The sequence below is a fragment of the Emydura macquarii genome, unplaced genomic scaffold (assembly GCF_026122565.2).
Source record: "Emydura macquarii macquarii isolate MOO-44397 ecotype Brisbane River unplaced genomic scaffold, CSIRO-AGI_Emac_v2 contig_1597, whole genome shotgun sequence".
Classification (NCBI taxonomy): domain Eukaryota; kingdom Metazoa; phylum Chordata; order Testudines; family Chelidae; genus Emydura; species Emydura macquarii.
This window is the reverse complement of record NW_027131734.1, coordinates 1,161,247-1,180,752: the sequence shown is the minus strand read 5'-3', so window position 1 is coordinate 1,180,752 and position 19,506 is coordinate 1,161,247. Positions and strand designations below refer to the sequence as shown.

Genomic DNA, 19,506 nt, shown 5'->3' with positions numbered 1-19,506 from the left:
AATACTCAATTAAGTAAAGGTTTATTAATTAACCACCCGGTGGTGGAAAGGAAGTTTGAGCACTCACAGTCTGTATGATTTTTAGGAATGAAGATGACTGGTTTGGAGTTCATGATCATTAGGGTCATTTAATACTCAGTGCTTTTATATACACATACACAGAGACATGATCCATAGATTTATATTGCGAGATGCATTTTCTTTAGCCGTAGGTATGTTTTGCTTACAAGCCATACCACCCTGACTGAATAACCTAATAAGCCAAACAGGTCAGATCTAGGAAAGACAACGAGAGTTCTGTGGCACTTTAAAGACTAACAAATTTAATATTTGTAGACATAAGCTTTCGAGAGACTTAGCTTTCTTCTTCAGATGCAGTAAGGTCAGATCTAGTTGATGACTGGAGGATGTCGGGGAGGGTTGGGGGTTTCCAAATGCTGAGGAAAGGGTTCCTAGTGATTTATCAGAGCCTGCTTTGCCATAATGAAGCAGTTTTTAGAAAACAATGACAAGATAGTAGAGACGTTGATTCAACCAACAGGGTAAAAAAAAAGGCAGCTTCTAATGAGTCAAAGAATTGAAGTATAGTTGTTTCAGAAGAATGACACTTTGATACTATACTTTCAACAGCCCAGATTCACGATGGGCCAGAAGATATTAATGTCACAAGCAGATGAAGTGCCATTGAAGTCCATGGAATTATGCCAGCGATGTTACAGATTTTTTTTTTAAAGTGTCAATACTGCAGAGTCAGTTTGGCCATGGACAGTCAAATTTTATGGTATTTATCTTATATCATTGACAGCAAAAACTGCCACCTAACTTTGGATTCCAGAATTTTTGGTGGTAAAAAGCACGGAGAATGGAAAACTTCCTTTTCAGATACCAAACTGAGTGAGTGGTGCAGTCAGCCTCAAAACAAATTTTGTTTTGACTTGCTAATTAAATAAACATGATAGTTTCAGCACTCTTTTCTGTTCGGGATTTTCTTAGTTTGTGTGATATAAATACCTGAGTGAAAGTGACATGAATAAAATTTGAAAGGTAGTAAATTCTTCTTTTGTTTTCTTTATTATTTTGTTAATTATTGCAGCATTGTTTTCTAGGAGAAGGACAAAAATGTATACTCTTATTTAAAAGCCAATGTTGACTGTTTTCAGCATCTAATGACTGGAAGAGCCAGATGAGCCTAGACACAGGTGGAATAGTTTAACAAATGGGACCTTAATGCCTAGGAAATAGGATAAAAAGTAGAAATTGTAGACAAAAGGGAGGGAAGCTCTGGTGTTGAGTTGTCTAGTGAGCCTAATGTGATTTTGGGCTAAGATCCTTATGCAGCCATCAAAGGTAACTTTTGATGTTTGGCATTACTTGGTTTGTCTGATTCCTTTCCTCATGATAAAGAGGATTAATAAATTATGTTTTCATTTACCCTGGCTCTTTTCTGTATAAACTGCCCAAGCTACTTGGCCTCTTGAGTAATGGAGGTAATCCTTTGTAGTGGAGCTGCTCTAGTTTCCGTGTACATGTGGTCATGGAGGAGGGAGCAGGATTTTGCCCTAGAATTTCTCTTCTAGTTACAAAGGTAGCCTTGTGATATGTCTTCCAAAAATCCAATCAGCCAGCTGTGCCACATTTCCAGTTGTTTCATCATTAGACCAATGAAAAGGAACATTTTCCTTGGTCAGTTTTAATTTCTTCTCTGTTTTCTGAGCCTTTATCTTAACTGATCAATATTTCTTCATTATTTCTCCATTTACCTCAACAGGGTATGTCCCAATTCTGTAATTCCAGTGCCATTTTGCAATGTCATTGTTCCCCTGTAATAGCAAAGTAATATCCTGTATTCTAGATGTACAAAACTGCAAAACTTAAGTTGTGGGTCTCTAACTCTGAGCTGTTTTTCAGCTAGTTCTTTAACTAAATTTGGTCTAATCAAAACACATTTAGTTCTTTGATATTTAGGAAATCTCTATGCTACAGTTTTCTGTGTCATGTTGTGTATTTTTTTACCCAGATGATAAGATTTTGCAATAAAATGTTGCAGGGATCTACCCATGGTTCTCTCTCCTTCTCTTAAATTTCAGCACAGAATGTTCTGCTAGTCCACTTGCTACTGAATGATGAGCAGCTGATCTTTATGTTTATCTGAATTTCTCTTGATTTCTATTGATTCTGGACACCAGGAACTCTAAAGGGGATGGTGAAGTAAGGGAAAGATTGAAACTGCATCAGAACTTTTGTCTATCAAGCAACCTCTCTTGTTCAGTGGCCAGATCTCCCTTTCTGACAAAGGCGATCAAAGAGCCAATAGTATAGAGGATGACGCAGGGACGGATTAATGGAATCACACTAAAAAAAAAAAAAAATGGCAAAAGGGTGATTCCTACAGAGGGATGCCTGCAGGAGTTGTGAGTAACTGCTAATGCTGGCAGGTTTTAAACAGGTCAGCAATGAACAGCAGTATACAGCTGAGAGTGGTGGAAATGAGTTAACGGGACTCCTACCGTTTGTTACTGCTCACATTACTTAGATGGGGTTTCTAATTGTTTTCCCCTCTGTAGGTCGTAATAAGCAATGCCTTTTGCTTTCTGTGGAAGCTCACTTTCCAGGAACTGAATTTAGAGCAACTCATCAGAGGCACAATGCTAACTGCTCTCCTTCTCTCCTGTCTCCGTTTATGGTAGTGTCCGGTGGCCGAAGTCGCTTACATCTCATTGACCTGGGTAGCTGTGTGAAAGTGCTCAGCAAAAATCGAGAAGGAGGCTCTGGACTCTGTCTTTCACTCTCAGCACTGGGCAATGTCATCCTGGCACTCGTCAATGGCAGCAAACATATCCCATACAAGTAAGTGATATTCTATATTAGACATAGTGGACGGCGGTGCCTTTCTGTGTGGTAAGCTGCTTCTTTTGGCTGTGGGGTTGAATGTTAGTGCTCAGGAATGAGGGAGAAATTAATGATCGAAAACTAGGGGCCTGATCCAGAATCCTTTGAAGTAAATGGCAAAATGTGGATTGGGTATGTATAGTGTTCAGTGGCTCTGTGATATCTGCCAGCTAGACTGAGCAGAGAAATTTCAGTTCTGAATCTTATGCCTCCAATGATGAAGGCAGAGTGTCTCCATCTCCTCCACACATAGTGCTTGCACAAGTTTGGATTCCCTACTCATAAGACAATTCTGACTTTGTTTCCATTATATTTTTCCTGGAGTGGATCCCTCTGAGTGAATCTTCCCTCTGCCTAAAGAAGGTTTCAAAGATAACAACCAGTAGGGACAGAACCATGTTGACATGGAGACCCAGTAGACTGAAAATTAGTGCAGTGGTTGTAGTCTCCATAGATGTTCAAAGATTTGTGGCATCTCAATGCATCTGAGAATACCAAATGCCATTTGTTCCACAAGGACAAATTTTGCTCCCCTTATAGAATCATTTGGAAGATACTGCAAGCTGAAACTCATGTTTGCCTGTTTCCAAAGTGGATTTTAACCTCTCTTAGGAAGTAACACATACATCACACTGAAAATTCAGCAATTTTGCAAGGTTTAGTTACTGCATTTCAAAAGTTTCTTGATATTTTTTTAGTCTCATGTGAATCTGAGTGTCACCTTATCAGCTTGCAAAAAAGATACATTCCATTTGTTATGCCAGACAACCAGCTTGTGCTGTTGCAACCTTCTGGGAAAGGAGAGAAAATGTGCAAAAAGAGGATATGTTTTGTCCTCATTTCCCATCATCATTGTATCAGACCATTTGTCATTTGTGCAAGTCTGAGAGCAAGTTTGGATTCATTAGTTTGCAGTCACATAGACTCCCTATCCATATCCTAAATGATTCTGACTTTGTGCATCATACAGCTTTACTACTAGAGAGCATAAAGCATAGGAGCAGCATCTAGAGCTTCCAGGTCTTAGCATCATGAGCAAAGACTAATCGTCTAATCAACATCATATACTATGAAGTCCAGATGCATGTCGCCATTCATGAAGAAGGCATTGAAGTGGGGGGAGAAGGTATCCAGGAAAGTTGTCTGAGCTATTCATAACAAATAATTTATTCCATGAATTTCACCTTTCTTACAGTCCAGAGTCCACAAGCAGATAATTCTTTTTGTAAATGTATTCATGAATTATAGTTATTCTCGTTTTATTTATTTTTTTGTCTTGGTATTGGAAATTCAAAATTCAAGCTTAATTGTGACTGGTCACATATGTCAAATGTCTTTGTTTCTTTTCCCGGATTGGATGATCATGACTCTGGTAATCAGATTTCCGGCTGTGAAAGCTAATTTAACATTTGTTTTCCATGATTATTTGGCTGTGTGAACTTAAAATCTGCTTTTCACAAATATTCATGCTAACAGAACTCAGTCAAACTCCATAGGGCCAAATGAATTCATATAAAAATATCTATGAATATTCATAGAACATCTTGTGGAGCATTTGCCTAGCTCTGGTGTGAAAATGGCCTGTACGTCATACTTGACAGTGCAGCTTAAAATATGTTTATGAAAAGTCTATCACCTTTCTTGTCGATGTTTGTGGGTTGAAAGGATGGCAGACTGAAGAACTGGGAAAGGGTGTTTGTTAATGATGATCCCTAGGCTAACACTAAACATACATAAAATAGTTACCAAATACAACAGCTGTCTTTCTTGGCAATGCATAACTAGGAGAAAGGCAATAACAAAAATGTCTTCCACTTGCTGCACTGGCAATCTCTCGCTGCAGTGATTCCCAGCTGTTATACTGTACTTCTTTAGGGTTTACGTAGACACAGAGGTGCCAGCGCATTGCTCATGTTTGTACTTATCTAGTGAAAAGCAGCTAAAGCTCCTTGTTCAGCATCTCCTCCAGAATCTGTTGATAAAAGAAAAGCACAAGCCGTACAAATGGTTTGCCGGCTATCAATCAGACACAGCACCCTTAAAATACTTTCCAAGGAGCCTTTTAAATTTCATATTAGAAAACATGCTAACATATTTTGGGCCATGTTGCCTGTAGCTCTGCCAGAGGAGGTGGGAGAGTGTAAGAACCCTTCCTCCCCTTGCACACCCCGTTGAACAGAGAGGGAAGTTGGAATCCCTGTGCCTGGGGAGTGCAGACGCTGCTGATTCCATGCACTTCCAAGAGTGCAATTGCCCCAGAGTGGAAAGGTGAGGAGAGAAGGCAGGTCCATGGTGCACCATGGGGACAAGATTGCAGTGTTTTAAAAGGTGATGTAACTTGTGCACTCACTCCCCCCGTTCAAATAGTGTGTCTCAACAGCACCCCTTATCTAGAGCTGTGTCTGTCTCTGCATGCTCCAGTCTAGCCTGTTTTCCTTAGATGCTTTACCTTTCTTTTAGGATGTCACATTATTTCACTGTTAAGGTGAAGCTGTGAGCCTAAATATTTGAGAACTAACTATTTGCAAATGGTACTTTAAAATTAACACACATTTTCTTATGTGACAATGCGATGCTGTATGTGGACTCAGCAAATTTCCATAAAACAGCAGACAACAAAGCATCCTCTGAGTATTTGTGTTATTAAACAGCAATTGGTATGTATCTGGTAGTCTAACAATATACCCCATGTGGCTTCTTGGAAACCCCAACATACTGTAAAATCTCATAGCATGCTTATGCCGCATCTCACCACACAACTTATATCAGATAATGAAAAATGATTTTCATTTCTGTCAGTGAAGCAAGTCAGTTATCCACCCTGTAAAGTGCTGAGAGCCCTCACCTTCCATTCAATGCTGCATCAAGCCCCGTATCTGCAAAATGAAGTGTGAAAAACAATGGTTATAGCTCATATAAGCAAATTCAACTACATTGACTTCAGTGGAGCGTGCATGTTTATGCGAGGGACAAACATGGCCTTGTGTCTGCAATCTTCATGAAAAATATTTCCTAGTGCCTAAATACGTTTCTTCATATCCATAAGGCTATGGAATTTTGGAAGCCAATTCTCTTGCCAAAGAAATACAGATTGGAAACAATAACACAGACAGTTATTAACCACAGCATAAACTAAGGGAGATTAATATACCAAGATAGGAATTCTCCGATCAGATCAGATACCTGATATTCTGCCTCCAATTCTGGATACTTCAGAGGAAGATGCGAGAATCCATAATAGACAACCATATGTAGTTAATGATCAATGTGTGCTCTGAAGTCTGACTTTTATATCCCATAGTATCCAATTTAATGTAACTCTGGGTTTTCTCATTATCCATACAAATATCTAGTCCTTTCAAAAATCTTACTAAGCTCTTGGCCCCCATGATATCTTTGGCAATGAGTTCCAGCTAATTATGAATGGGGTGAAAGATAATATTTCCCTTTCTCAGCTTTAAATGTGTTGCCTTTCAGTGTCCCATTGTTCTTACATTATAAATATCTCCCTCAGAAGAGTGGGAGAGAATTGTTTCCTTTCCTTGAATGTAAAATAGTTGCATAAAAGATTTACACACACACACACACACACACACACATCCCAAAAAACGGAAGGAACTAAACTCCAGCACTGATCATGTTTTATAGGCCTTAAATGTGCTATGGGAAGGAGGTTTTACTAAGATGTGTGCTGTAATTGTTACTGTTTTAAAGCGTCCACATTTACAATAGTGCTGTGTTATCTGCTTCTGATTTCAAGATGTATGTGTTTAAATCCTCAAATGAATACCCATTTGCACAAACTCCAGATACTGGTTTATAGAGCTCCCTGTTAAAAAATGACTCTGGTTGCTAAGCAACCAGTAGTGGTGATAATTCATGGTAATGCCTTGTTGGAAATAATCATTTGTATACATTTTAATGATTTGAGAATACAAGAAAACTGTGTTTAGAAAAGTGCAGGGACAAATGAATTCCTTTCTCAGAAATCTCAGCTGATTTGATTTTATTTAATAAATCTTGTGTCGTAAATATGCTTTTTACATTTGTTTGTGTTACTGGAAGCATCCTGTATTTTGAGCTACTGATGCTTATCCAGTAAGGCAGCATGGTCCAGTAGGTAGGTGGATGTGAGTCAAGAAACCTGGGAATTCCTTGCATTGCCACAGACTTGTATATTTATCAATCTGCGTATGTGGCCCACATCGCAGCAGTATGTGAGTGCCTCTCAAAGTCTGGATGATGGAATATTATTATTATGGGCAGGAAACTGAGAAACAGAAAGATTAAGTGCTTTGCCCAAGGATACACAGGACATCTGTGGCACAGCCAAGAATGGAACCCAGATCTCTTGAGTCTGTCACCATAAGACCCTCCTTTCTTTCTTACTGTGTGACTTGGGCAAGTCACTTCACCCTATTCATTCCTCATAGTTTCCCATAAAATAAGGATATTGATACTCAATCCTACTTGGTACAGGGCATTCAGATCTGTTGGTGAAAAGCACTGTAAAAAAGCTAAGTATACAAATATTGGCTGGGTTGGTTCTTCGCTGTTATGTCATTTTTACATTGGTGTGCCAAAACAGTGCAGTGGGGAAGCTGGCCTGTTGTTTAGCCAAAGATAGTCTATGACTACAGAAGGAAAGAGGGAAAACTGTTTTGAGCTAATTAATCATGGTTTAAGAGTTTCCCCTACACCAGTGTTTCTCAACCTTTTAAGTAGCGAGTACCCCCTAACTTCTGAAAATTTTAATAAGTACCCCAACACTCAATTTTCCATTCTGGGAGCTGGGACTGGGTGGGAAGCAGGCAGCTGCCACCTGCCTCCTGCCTCCCACTGGATTTTTCACCGTGTACCCCCTTCCTGTGTCTCATGTACCCCAGGGGTACGTGTGCTACAGGTTGAGAAACTATGCCCTACACTATATGTGGTTTGAATTTATCATTTGAAATTGTTCCTTTCTAGTCATGGGGGAAAAAGGAAAAATGATTATTTGATATAGTAAGAGTATAGAGAAAGTGATTATTCCCCTCTATTCGGCACTGGTGAGGCCTCATTTGGAGTACTGTGTCCAGGTTTGGTCCCCCCAGCACAAAAAGGATGTGGACAAATTGGAAAGAATCCAGCGGAGGGCAACATAAATTATTAGAGGGCTGGAGCACATGACTTATGAGGAGAGGCTGAGGAAACTAGGTTTGTTTAGCCTGTAGAAGAGAAGAATGAGGGGGGATTTGATAGCAGCCTTTAACTACCTGAAAGGGGGTTCCAGGGAGGATGGAGCTAGGCTGTTCTCAGTGGTAGTAGATGACAGAACTAGGAGCAATGGTCTCAAGTTGCAGTGGGGGAGATCTAGGTCGGATATTAGGAAAAAGTTTTTCACCAGGAGGGAGGTGAAGCACTGGCATGGGTTACCTAGCGAGGTGGTGGAATCTTTATCCTTAGAGGTTTTTATGATGTGGCTTGACAAAGCCCTGGCTGGGATGGTTTAGTTGGGGTTAATCCTGCTTTGAGCAGGGGGTTAGACTAGTTCAACCCTAATCTTCTATGATTCTGTGTCCTGATTTGCTCTGTTGAAGCCAGTGGAGACACATCTGTGTAAAAACTGCCATGAGAGGAGAATCAGGGATGAAATGTGTTGTATTACATGCATTATCGTGGCATTTGTTGTATGAGTTACATTTCTGTAGAGCAGAGAGAGGAATAAATCTATCAGTGAAACCTGTTCCCTAGGGAGATGGAGACAGCGAGAAAATGGCTAACCATAAACTAAACAATGCAAGACCCTACCCAGCATAATCTGACCAGTAGCACAGAGGCCTCATTCACAGTCTTTCTACACTTGGAGCTGGATGTGTAAATTCCAGCTCAAGGAGCCATACCCTCCCTAGCTCTCAGTGAGCTAACGCACTAAAAATAAACGGTCTTAGCAGCAGGAGGAGCTAGCCACCCTGAATACGTACTTAGCATCTTGGACTTGGTCTACACTTACCCTGGCATTTAGGCAGCAGTCGACGGGAGTTACACAAACTACACGGAAAACTTGCGTAACTCCCGTTGACTGCTGTGCTTCTCTTCTGCGTGCCATCTTCACTGTGCTGTGCCACTTGCAGGGGTGGATTAATAGCGTCGACTTCTGGATCGACTGAGCAGGTCTTCATTGACCGCTCAGTCGATCCAGGTAAGTCGATCTGACGGCGGCGACTTTGCCACCATCAGTGTGGACGTAGCCTTGGAAGGTACATATTCAGAACAGCTAGCGACACTCACTGCTGTGACTACACTCTATTTTTAGCGCATAGCTCTCAGCGAGCTAGCACGGACATGACTCCTTCAGTTGGAAGCTACACATCCAGCTAGAAGTATAGACATACCCTGAGTTCTGCTTCACTCTTCAGATTATAATTATGCCTCTTGCAATGCTCCTCATGTGCTATCCTCTAGAAGGTAAAGATGAGGAACATTCACTGGATTTCTCACGTTGGTGTAAATCAGGAGTAATTCAACTGAAGACAACATAGTTACACTGGTGTAAAACCACTGAGTGAGAGAAGAGCCAGGCCTTAACATAAGGCAAATTCAGACACTATTGATGGCCTTAATGGACCTGATCATCTTCTCCCGTACACCAGGGGAAATCAGGAGTAACTCCATTGAAATCAGTGGAGTTACGCCACTGTAAAAATGGTGTTGGTATAGAATCAGTTGTCCAACACTGGAAATCTCTGGAAGGGTCTCCTACAAAACTCCAGCTGTGCACACAACAGTATTGTTTGCCTGTATCATGGATTATCTTCATCATTAATCTCCCTCCTCATTCTGTCAGTAATGGGGTGCAGTGATAAGTTCCCTCAATGCCACCCAGACAGGTTTTCTACACATTGTAGGGAGCAGCTGTTGAGGGAAAAACTGACAATAACAGCTAATAAATAGCAGATCATTCCAGTTAAGTGGAACAATATTTTAATGACAGAGATTGCTGCTTGATGGAACTCCTGTCATCATTAAGATCCTTGTTAACTAGAATTGGCACATGTGAGCTCTGTTTTTAACTATGATGTTCCATCGAATCTTAGCTTAGTAAAACTCTTACTATCTCCTTTTGCATTCTGGGTCCCAGTCTGTTGCCACTGAAGTGAATGACAAAACTGACATTCACTTCAGTGGGGGCAGAATCAGGCTCTCTCTGTGTGATTTATTGATAATTGAGCCTATGGGTGCAATTCAATAGTATTTATATTGGCTTTACACCAGTGTAAGTCTATTTACTTCAGTTATTTTTTTATTTACACTGATGTAAGTGAGATCAGAATGTGTCTATATCACTTCCTTTATCTTTCCCTGGATAAGGTCATGTTCCACAGCTCACTGAAGTAACTGGAAAAATTCACATTGACTTCAGTGGGTTTTGGATTAGCACCATAGTCTGATGTGATTAGATGAATGTAAATAACTGTTAGTGCATTAGAAATAGGTGAATTAATTTAGTAGTTCAAAATTTATTCATGGAAATCTGTGTACAGATAAATAGAAATAGAAAGAGAGAGATGATGAGGTCGTGCTGACAGAGAATCAGGGCATTAGGAAAGGAGAAATGTTCCTGAAAGGAGACAAGGCGAAAGAGATCTCTTAAAGAAAGTGGGCTATGGGGCCTCAAGGATGCAGCAGTTCACAGGGTGGAATTAGGAAGAGAAGGAGAAAGAGGGATGAGCCCTTGCAGGAAGAGGACTAAGGCTGGAGAACATCACTGTGAGATCCAGCTTTGGGAGATCCATCAATAAAGATTTTGGTAAATATGAGACAACTATTTTAGAAAAAGTTAGAAAAAAAGCTAGAAAATTTGGTATTCTCCAATCCCTAGTGCAGGGATAGTCAGTTATTTTTGTCCAGGTTCAAATTGCTTGGTCATGGTATAGTCAAGGTCAAACTCCAGAGAAAATAATAGTAAAAATAAACAATAATGATAATAAGTAAATAAGTGTTCAGGGTCCGTTCAAAAGCATCTGGAGGTCTGGATTTGTCCCACAGTCTGCCTCTTGACTACCTCTGCCCTGCCCTAATAAATAATTTCCACCGTTAGCCATTCAAAGCAAAAGGCTTTTGCGAGATGTTGGCAGGTAGTCAGTAAGGTCCAAAGCCTCAGTTGATCTAAGCTGAAGTCAATAGAATGATGTCATTTAACATCACTTGAGGATCTGGCCTAGGTGCCTACTCACTGAGGAGCTACTCACTGAAACTGACTCTGGAAGTTTTGCAAAGTGGAAGAAGAGCAAATGCAATTTTAACTGAATGGTGAAAACCACAAAACTGTCAGGCTGGGGATAATGAGTTTCCTGGAGTCCATGGCTATTAAAGACTTTTCTAGGGATTTTTCACTGTTGATAGATATAATTGAAAATTCCACCAGCTCAAATTTCTGGCAGATTTTCTTCTTTAAGCCAAGGATCCTCATGAAATAGATTTTGGGATTCACAGTTTATGAGTGCAGGAAAACTCTTTCCTGCACCTCATTAGAGGAAATCAAACTATAGATCAAGAGCAGGAGGATAACAAAATACTGACTTTACCAGCCACCAACATTTTAGTGTTGGTGAGCAATGTGTTCTTGCTCTAAGGCATTTTGTATAATGTAGATGGTTTGATGGCTCAGGTCCAACCTACATCCTCACAAGAGCCTGCTTCATCGTTGTATTAACAAAAGATAGAGGTCCAGATCTCAGTTGGTGTAAATTATCTTAGCTCCACTGATGTCAGTGTCAACTTACACCGATTGAGGATCTGGCTCAAAGTCTCAGTAGTGGTATTACAAGTCACAGCAGTTGGGCTGCATGGCTTTTCCTGGCTTGGGGGGGTCACAGTGGTGAACCAGACATCATAAAGCAAATACAATGGATATAAGCTGTCGTATTCACTGGGCCTGATTCCCTAATCCACCAATTTTACTGCATAACTCAGTTGGCATTGATATTGTAACTCCTACTTTACACCAAAGCAGACATGAGAGAAGAATCAGGCCCACAGTCTAGCTCTTTCAATTTTTTTAGAACCACTCAATTATTTATTTTATATAGATACAGTATTATGCAAATAATGATAGACTACTAAGGAAAATTCAAAGCTAAGTGTTCATGGTTTACAGTCATACTTAATGAGAATTAATTATTATATTTAAATACTCATTCCCAGCAGAAGTATGCAGCTGTATCAGGGAAAGATTCTAGGCTGGTCCAGGGCCAACGCACACATAGCCGCCATTGCACAAGTGAGCCAACAATGTGCAATTATTGCTCAAATATAACTTGATTGAGGCTCAATTAGGCATTAACAGTGATTTTGCATACAAATGAATTTGCACTTAATTCATTAAAATGCTATCTTGAACATTAATAGCACTTCAATCAGGGTATCCACCCATACATTCTCACCTGTTTCACAACTGGTTCAGGCTCAATTGAGCATTAATAGATTTTCTCCCATGCAAATGAGGCAATAATTCATTTTGTGTATAATTGAACCATTTTTAAATAGTCATGTTCCTGGAATAGATAGTTGTCATTAGTTGCAGCAAACTATCCAAAATGTGCAGTCATTTTTATGAGGCTTAGTTCAATTTGTTTTTTAGCACCAATACCTTAAATGTTTGCATTTAAATGAAAAAGGATCAGATGTCATTACCGAAACTGAGTTTCATTCCCCTGCAACAAAAAAGTTCAATGTGATTTTTGGCAGATAATTCAGAGGCATCACATTGCAGACAAAAGTGATAAGACTTCTTCTTTATGTAGTATAACTGCATACTCCCTAAAATATTGTGTTCAGTTCTGGGCATCACCAGAAAGAGGTTGGCAAACTGGAGGGAATTCAGAGGAGAGCAGCCAGTATTGTTAAAGATCTGGAGGGACTGATTTATTTATTAGGACAGAGTCAAAGAAATAAAGCTTTGTTCTAAATACATAGGGAAGAGAGGAATTCATTTACGGTAACACAAGGGAATATAGTCAGGTTGGAGTAATGGAATGAAAATAAACAAAGGGAAAATCACACTGAAAAATTTGTTGAAGGAAAAGCCTATTAGACACTGGAATAATTTCCCAAGGGGTGTGGTGAAACCCCCATCAGAAGAATAATTTATAAGTAAGCTGGACATACCACTGGTAATTATACTGTAGGAAACAATGCTGAACTGGTGGGGGGATAGACTTAATTGTCGATTTTGGGGACTGTGACTGTGGACCAGATCTTCAGCTGGTGTCAGTCGAAGTATCTCCATTCTGATCCTTTTATCTTCTGACTTGTCTGTAAAGCATTTACAATATCACACTTCTGGCACTTGACAAATATATAGGCCCTAGAAAGTCTTTGAAATCTCTAATTTCTGAGAGTCTGAAAACTGGCTGTCTCTTGGTATGTTAAGATTCAATATACTAAAGAAAGTCTTCTGGTTTCACTGTATCAGTTGGCCCCTTCCTCAAAAAACCCATCCTTGCAATTATTGTGAATGTCTAGTACTCTTCTCTGGTGGTTTGCTTAACTTTTTGTTATCCAGTTTACCTCCTTAATCAGTTACATTTTTTAAAGGTCCTTTTCTCTTTGAAATGTATGATAAAGTTCTCAAAGGGCTTGATCGGAGTCCCATTGAAGTCAACAGGAGTCTTTCTATTGACTCCAATGGGTTTTGGCTCAAGCCCACCAATCATAAAACATGCTTACATAGAGTTAGCTGAGATAAGCTTTAAAATAATTGCTGAGGGATGCCGTGTGCCGTAGTGTGTATAAAGTATTTGAAGATTGACTGCTTACTTGTGAATGGTGTAATATTTAGTTTAAAATGGCAGATAATAATGGAATTGCTGTATACTGTAATATTGTTGCTATAAATGTGATGGGCCACACTGGAAAGTTAGAAATGTCGAGCATCTGAAAGCAGAGCTGTATGCATTTACACCAACAAAGGTCCTACTGGAAAAAAGGCAATGTGATCTTGGGCTCAAGATTACATCAGTGCAACCAGTCGTGAGTACGGACTGAAGTATCAGCCTTCAATTTTCTTCTTAGATTAGTTTATTGAAGTGGCTTAAGAACAACTATTTGATTTTTCCTCTTCAAAGTCAGAGATGTATGTGATGAGTATTTCTAACCATATTTTTTTTTAAAAAACCGCTTCAGTTTTGTTGGCAGTAAGATTTTCTGGATGAGAAAATTAGGTATCAGTGTTATTTCACAGGAAAGCTGTTTTATAAGAAATGCTGTGGACCCGAGTCTCCTCTTGTACCAGTTTTATGTATAGTTTTATAATATGAATATAACTCTATTGACTTCAACAGAATTACTCCCCGGGTTATTTCAGTATGAGTGAGAGTAGAATTAAGCCTTTCTGCCAAATTCTGCTCTCCATTATGCCAGTGTAAATCTATATCAGCCCCATTGCATTTGGTGGAATTACTCTGGATTTATACTACTGTAATTTATGGTGGGATTTTTTCCCTTTTTCTTTAATGTCAACATTAGCACTGTTTTTTACACTGGTGTAAACCATGATTAAAACTGATGAAGTCAAGAGATGTACACATGTGCAGATGAGAGAATTAGGCCCATTATATCTAGTTATCTTAAGAGCATTTGAACTGCAATGCAAGTGCAAGATACCATCTCCTTCTAAACTTTAATAAAACTCCTTCATATTTTTGTAATATATTTGAAAGGAAGGTAACAAAACAACCCACACTAACTGGTTGCTGCTAAATTATCAAAGCTTTCTGCATGTTTGTTGTCTGAAGGCCTAAACACAACCGAACAGATGGGCAGTGGTTTTTTTTTAAATGCACATGGACTTTTTAGAGGTATGCAGGCTGGTAAAAATCAACCAACTAGTAAAATACTAAACAAAATCAGGCTTCTTTTACGCCACAGAACTAAACTTTTTTAGAAGATTATTTATCATTTTTTAAAGTATTCTGCCACTGGGTCAGCGGGGCTTCAGCCGAAACGCACCAACGTGGTATCAGGCCACTGAATGACCAAACTGTTGTCTGGTTCCTCTGGGCTACTTCCTGTCTCCCTGGAGTACCTGGGACTCAGGGTCATTGTTCATCTCTCCAAGGTAAACAGCAAGGGGTAACCACAGCAGCTCCTTGGCATCCCAGGTGGCTGGCGGCTCCTCTGGGTCCCCGGCAGCGGGCAGCTCTGGTAGTGCCTCTGGGTCTTTGGTGCTTCCGTAGTTGGGCATGGACAGCAATGGTGGGGAAGAGATGTCTTTCTCTGACAGCCCCTCCCACTGAAATAGAGGGCCTACCCTTTATACTTCCTGTTTCTGTCCCGCTCTTCTGCTTCCGCTGTGGTGGGCGTGGATGGTGGTTCCTCCTTGTCAGTCTCAGAGGGTGGCCCTGCCCCCTCACTACAGTCACGTAAACCAAAGATCATAAAATATTCAGGTTACTTCCACACCCTGAGACGAGCTCCCTTGCACCTAGCATTTCCAAGGTGTGATAGGGCCATTCACCAATCCTTTATATTGTAATGTTCCTTAATGGTCCATTTAATCTTAATAGGCCTCCTTAATGGTCTTGGGGGACAATTCCTGTGCCTCAGCTCACAAGTTCAGGGTTATAAAGCAAAACTTACATATTTCCTTATAGACTGGAATACAGACATTAAAATTCAGATTAATGCAAGCAGCTTACAAGCATTCCATAGAGACTAAATATGTTCTTATAAGATTAATCCTATTTTGAACAAAAATAAACATACAAATGAGCTGGTTTGGTTTCCAGCCTACAGCCTTGGTCAGAACTGGCACTTTGTTTACCAGCATTACAGCTTCTATAAAATGGTTGTCCCACTAGTATAGACAGGGTCAATAGAGTTCAACATTGCTGGTAGGTGATATCCACTATCTAGGACGTGACCAGGAATTGAACTAGAGATCTGTAGAACCATACCCATGAGCTGCTCTATCTTGTGCCAGAGGACAAAGTCCTGTAGTCGGGAGGTGTAACAGACTCATATCATTTATGAATTGGGCTCAGTGAAGGAAACACATACTGAACAATAGGTTACACTACAGCACTTTGCTATGATAGGTGTTGAACTTGACTGACTCTGTCTACACTCGGGGACAAGTGTTTTCAACACTGATTGAGGGAAGATGGGTGAGGGGAGACATTTTTGAAACCCACATTGTACTGATCTTGGCACAAAAAGTGGGAGTGTGCTAATAAAGTTTGCAGATGACACAAAGTTGGGAGGTATTACTAATACAGAGAAAGACTGGGATATCATACAAGAAGATCTGGATGACCTTGTAAACTGGAGTAATAGAAATAGGATGAAATTTAATAGTGGAAAGTGCAGGGTCATGCACCTAGGGACTAATAACAAAAACTTTTGCTGTAAGCTGGGGCCACATCAGTTGGAAGTGACAGAGGACGAGAAGGACGTGGGCATATTGGTTAGTCACAGGATGAGTAGGAGCCGCCAATGTGATGTGGCCTTGAAAAAAGCTAATGCGGTTCTAGGATGAATCAGGTGAGGTATTTCCAGTAGAGATAGAGAGGTGTTAGTACCGTTATACAAGGCATTGGTCAGACTTCATTTGGAATACTGTGTGCAGTTCTGGTCTCCCATGTTTAAGAAAGATGAATTCAAACTGGAACAGGTGCAGAGAAGAGCTACTAGGATGTTCCGAGGAATGGAAAACCTGCCTTTATGAGGGGAGACTCAAAGAGCTTGGCTTGTTTAACCTATAACCAAAAGAAGGCTGAAGGGAGATATGATTGCTCTCTATAAATACATCAGAGGGATAAATATGAGGGAGGGAGAGGAGTTAGTTAAGTTCAGCACAATTGTGGACACAAGAACAAATGGATATAAACTGGCCATCAGGAATTTTAGACTTGAAATTAGACAATGGTTTCTAACCATCAGAGTGAAAGTTTTGGAACAACCTTCCAAGCGGAGCAGTTGGGGCAAGAAACCTAGCTGGCTTCAAGACTGAGCTTGATAAGTTTATGGAGGGGGTGGCATGATGGGATAGCCTAATTTGGCAATTGACTGATCTTTGACTACTAGCAATAGATATGCTCAATGGTCTGTGAAGGGAGATTGGGTGGGTTCTGAGTTTCTACAGAGAATTCTTTCCAGGTGTCTGGCTGGTGAGTCTTGCCCAGATGCTCAGGATTTAACTGATCACCATATTTGGGGTCGGGAAGGAATTTTCCCCCAGGGCAGATTGGCATAGGCCCTGGGGGGTTTTCACCTTCCTCTGTAGCATTGGGCATGGGTCATTTGCTGGTGGATTCTCTGTACCTTGAAGTCTTTAAATCATTATTTAAGGACTTCAGTAACTCAGTCTTAGGTTGGGGGTTTATTACAGGACTTGGGTGGGTGAAGTTCTGTGGCCTGCGTTGTGCAGAAGGTCAGACTAGATTATCATAATGGTCCCTTCTGACCTTATAGTCTATGATTCAATAACACAATGTCTTTATTATGCAGACAGGGCCTGAGTTCTTTGAAATCACCTTTTGTATACTGTATGTACATTTTCATATCAACCCACTGACATTAGCAGTGTAGCAGAATCTGCTGTGTTTATAGATCTTTGGCACTGGAAATATACTGCTAGTCTGTTGTAACAGTGATCTTTAATTCGGTAGCTGCAATGTGCTTTCTAGCTGCAAGCCTGTGCAGAAAAACCCAGATACAGAATCCTCATCCACTACCCAGTTAGCAAACAGTGGATGGAAAAAGAGAGCACGAGTGCTGTTAGGTGAGAAATAGCTGGAGTTTATGCAGAGAAAGAGAGAGGCTGAGACTGCTAGGCGCTCTGAGAATTCATTCAGTCAGAAGCCTTCCAGGTGGATCTAGACACAGGGCTGAATACTGTTTGCCTTATTCATGTAAGGAGATCCATTGGACACAACAGTCCTCTCACTTATACCAGTGTAACTTGGGAGTAATGCCACTGCAGTTAATAGTTAAGCTTGTGTAAAACGGGGGCAACTTAGAGGAGAATCAGCACCACTGATTTTAGTGCAACTGCATATATGAACAAGATTTGACTGAGAAAGCATGTCTGTAAAATAAAATATGTTAGTGACTACAGAATATTAGAGGAGTAGGTCCTATTTGATCCAGAGAGATTCTGAATGCCCCAGTATTCGTATTCCTGACCTAGGGTTTAGGCTTCTTGCCCTGGGTTGTTGGTTTGCAGTAAGGCTGTTCTCTTGGTAGCACTTTGGGATTTTTGTGTTCTATAGAATCCAAAATAAGCCTGTTGAACTGGCAACAGCTCCTCCCCTCTCTTCTCAGCGTTTGAATACTTGCACTTTAGATGTTTAATGATGCTATAATTCAGAGGCTTTATTTTAGACTCTGCAGAACTGCCTCTGCAATGGCTTGTGTTAGTCCTGTGCTATTCTTTATTGAAATTCTATTTAGTTCTTCACCTGGAAACACTTACTAAGGTCATTTATATCCCCTTGCAGGTACAACATCCTTTAAATAATGTTTCTATTCAACTCAGTATGGCAGGCACTCACCACTGTAAGTCAACAGAGACATGTTCACTGAAATGCTCCATCTGCTTTGTACTGCTGTCTGTATTTGAATGAGACATTTGTAGTCTCCCTGATGCAAAATGTCCCAGCAGCTGCCATTCATGTCCTCACTAGGGTCCTCGTTCGGCCAGGTAGAGAATACATATCGTCATTCTCAGAGTCCTCTGTGTGATGTCATGAAATGGATAGAACTTCATTAAGACCTGGGTCCACTGAGCATGCTCTTAATATTCAAATGGATCTGAAAGGATTTTCTTTGCTTTCCAAAAAAGGTCATCATTGAGATTAATCATGGAAAGTTTCAGCCCCAAAATTTTTTTGCAAAGTTGTGAGTCAATGAAAACAAAAAATGATCATGGAAATGGGAATGTAATCTTTGGCTTCTGCAAACAATATGATGCAATACAATTTTTTCAAGCCTGCTCATCTTAGTGAAATATTTACATTGGTGAATAAACAAGATTTTGAAATTTCTGTATTCACATGATTCTGTCACATATATGCAAAACAAAGAATAACCTTTGAAACCAGCCAGCAAATTCCATTGGCCTTATTTCTATCAAATATAAATGATACTGTATAATATGTAGGTTTATATATAATGTTGCCCTTACTTCTGCTATAGGTGTCTGGGCACCAGTGTTGTTTCTCTGCTGAGCAGTAGCAGATACTTTCAGGAATCCCAGCTGAATACTAATACCTAGTTCCCAAAAAGCAACTCTGCATCAAGTCACTGACTATAATCACTGACCAAAGGCAGAGAGCAAATTCATCCGTTGTTCAGTGTTCCCTGTTCAATAATTGCTAAGTCCACCCAGAATGTTGCATAACCAAAAACTAACAACATGTCTTTCGAAGACTGAACATTAGTTTGCACACTAAGAACTTGGAAGACTGTGTACCAACCCCACCCAGTGAGGTCAGCCATAACAATAATAATTTGGATATGTGAGACTCATTCAGACTTGGAATTACACATCTATTTCATCCATATACATTGAAACATATTTATTCCCATACAGGAGACACATGACTTTATTAATAATTGTATGAATTAACAGAA

The 19,506-nt window shown here is 40.1% G+C and overlaps 1 protein-coding gene across 1 annotated transcript in view; it reads left to right on the top strand.

The window, feature by feature from the left end:
- Positions 1–19,506, top strand: part of KIF26B (kinesin family member 26B) — a 405,278-nt gene that overhangs the window by 318,849 nt on the left and 66,923 nt on the right. The window contains exon 10 of the mRNA XM_067555243.1: positions 2,688–2,847. Coding sequence (XP_067411344.1) covers positions 2,688–2,847 — 160 coding nt within the window. The remainder of the gene's footprint in view (positions 1–2,687; positions 2,848–19,506) is intronic.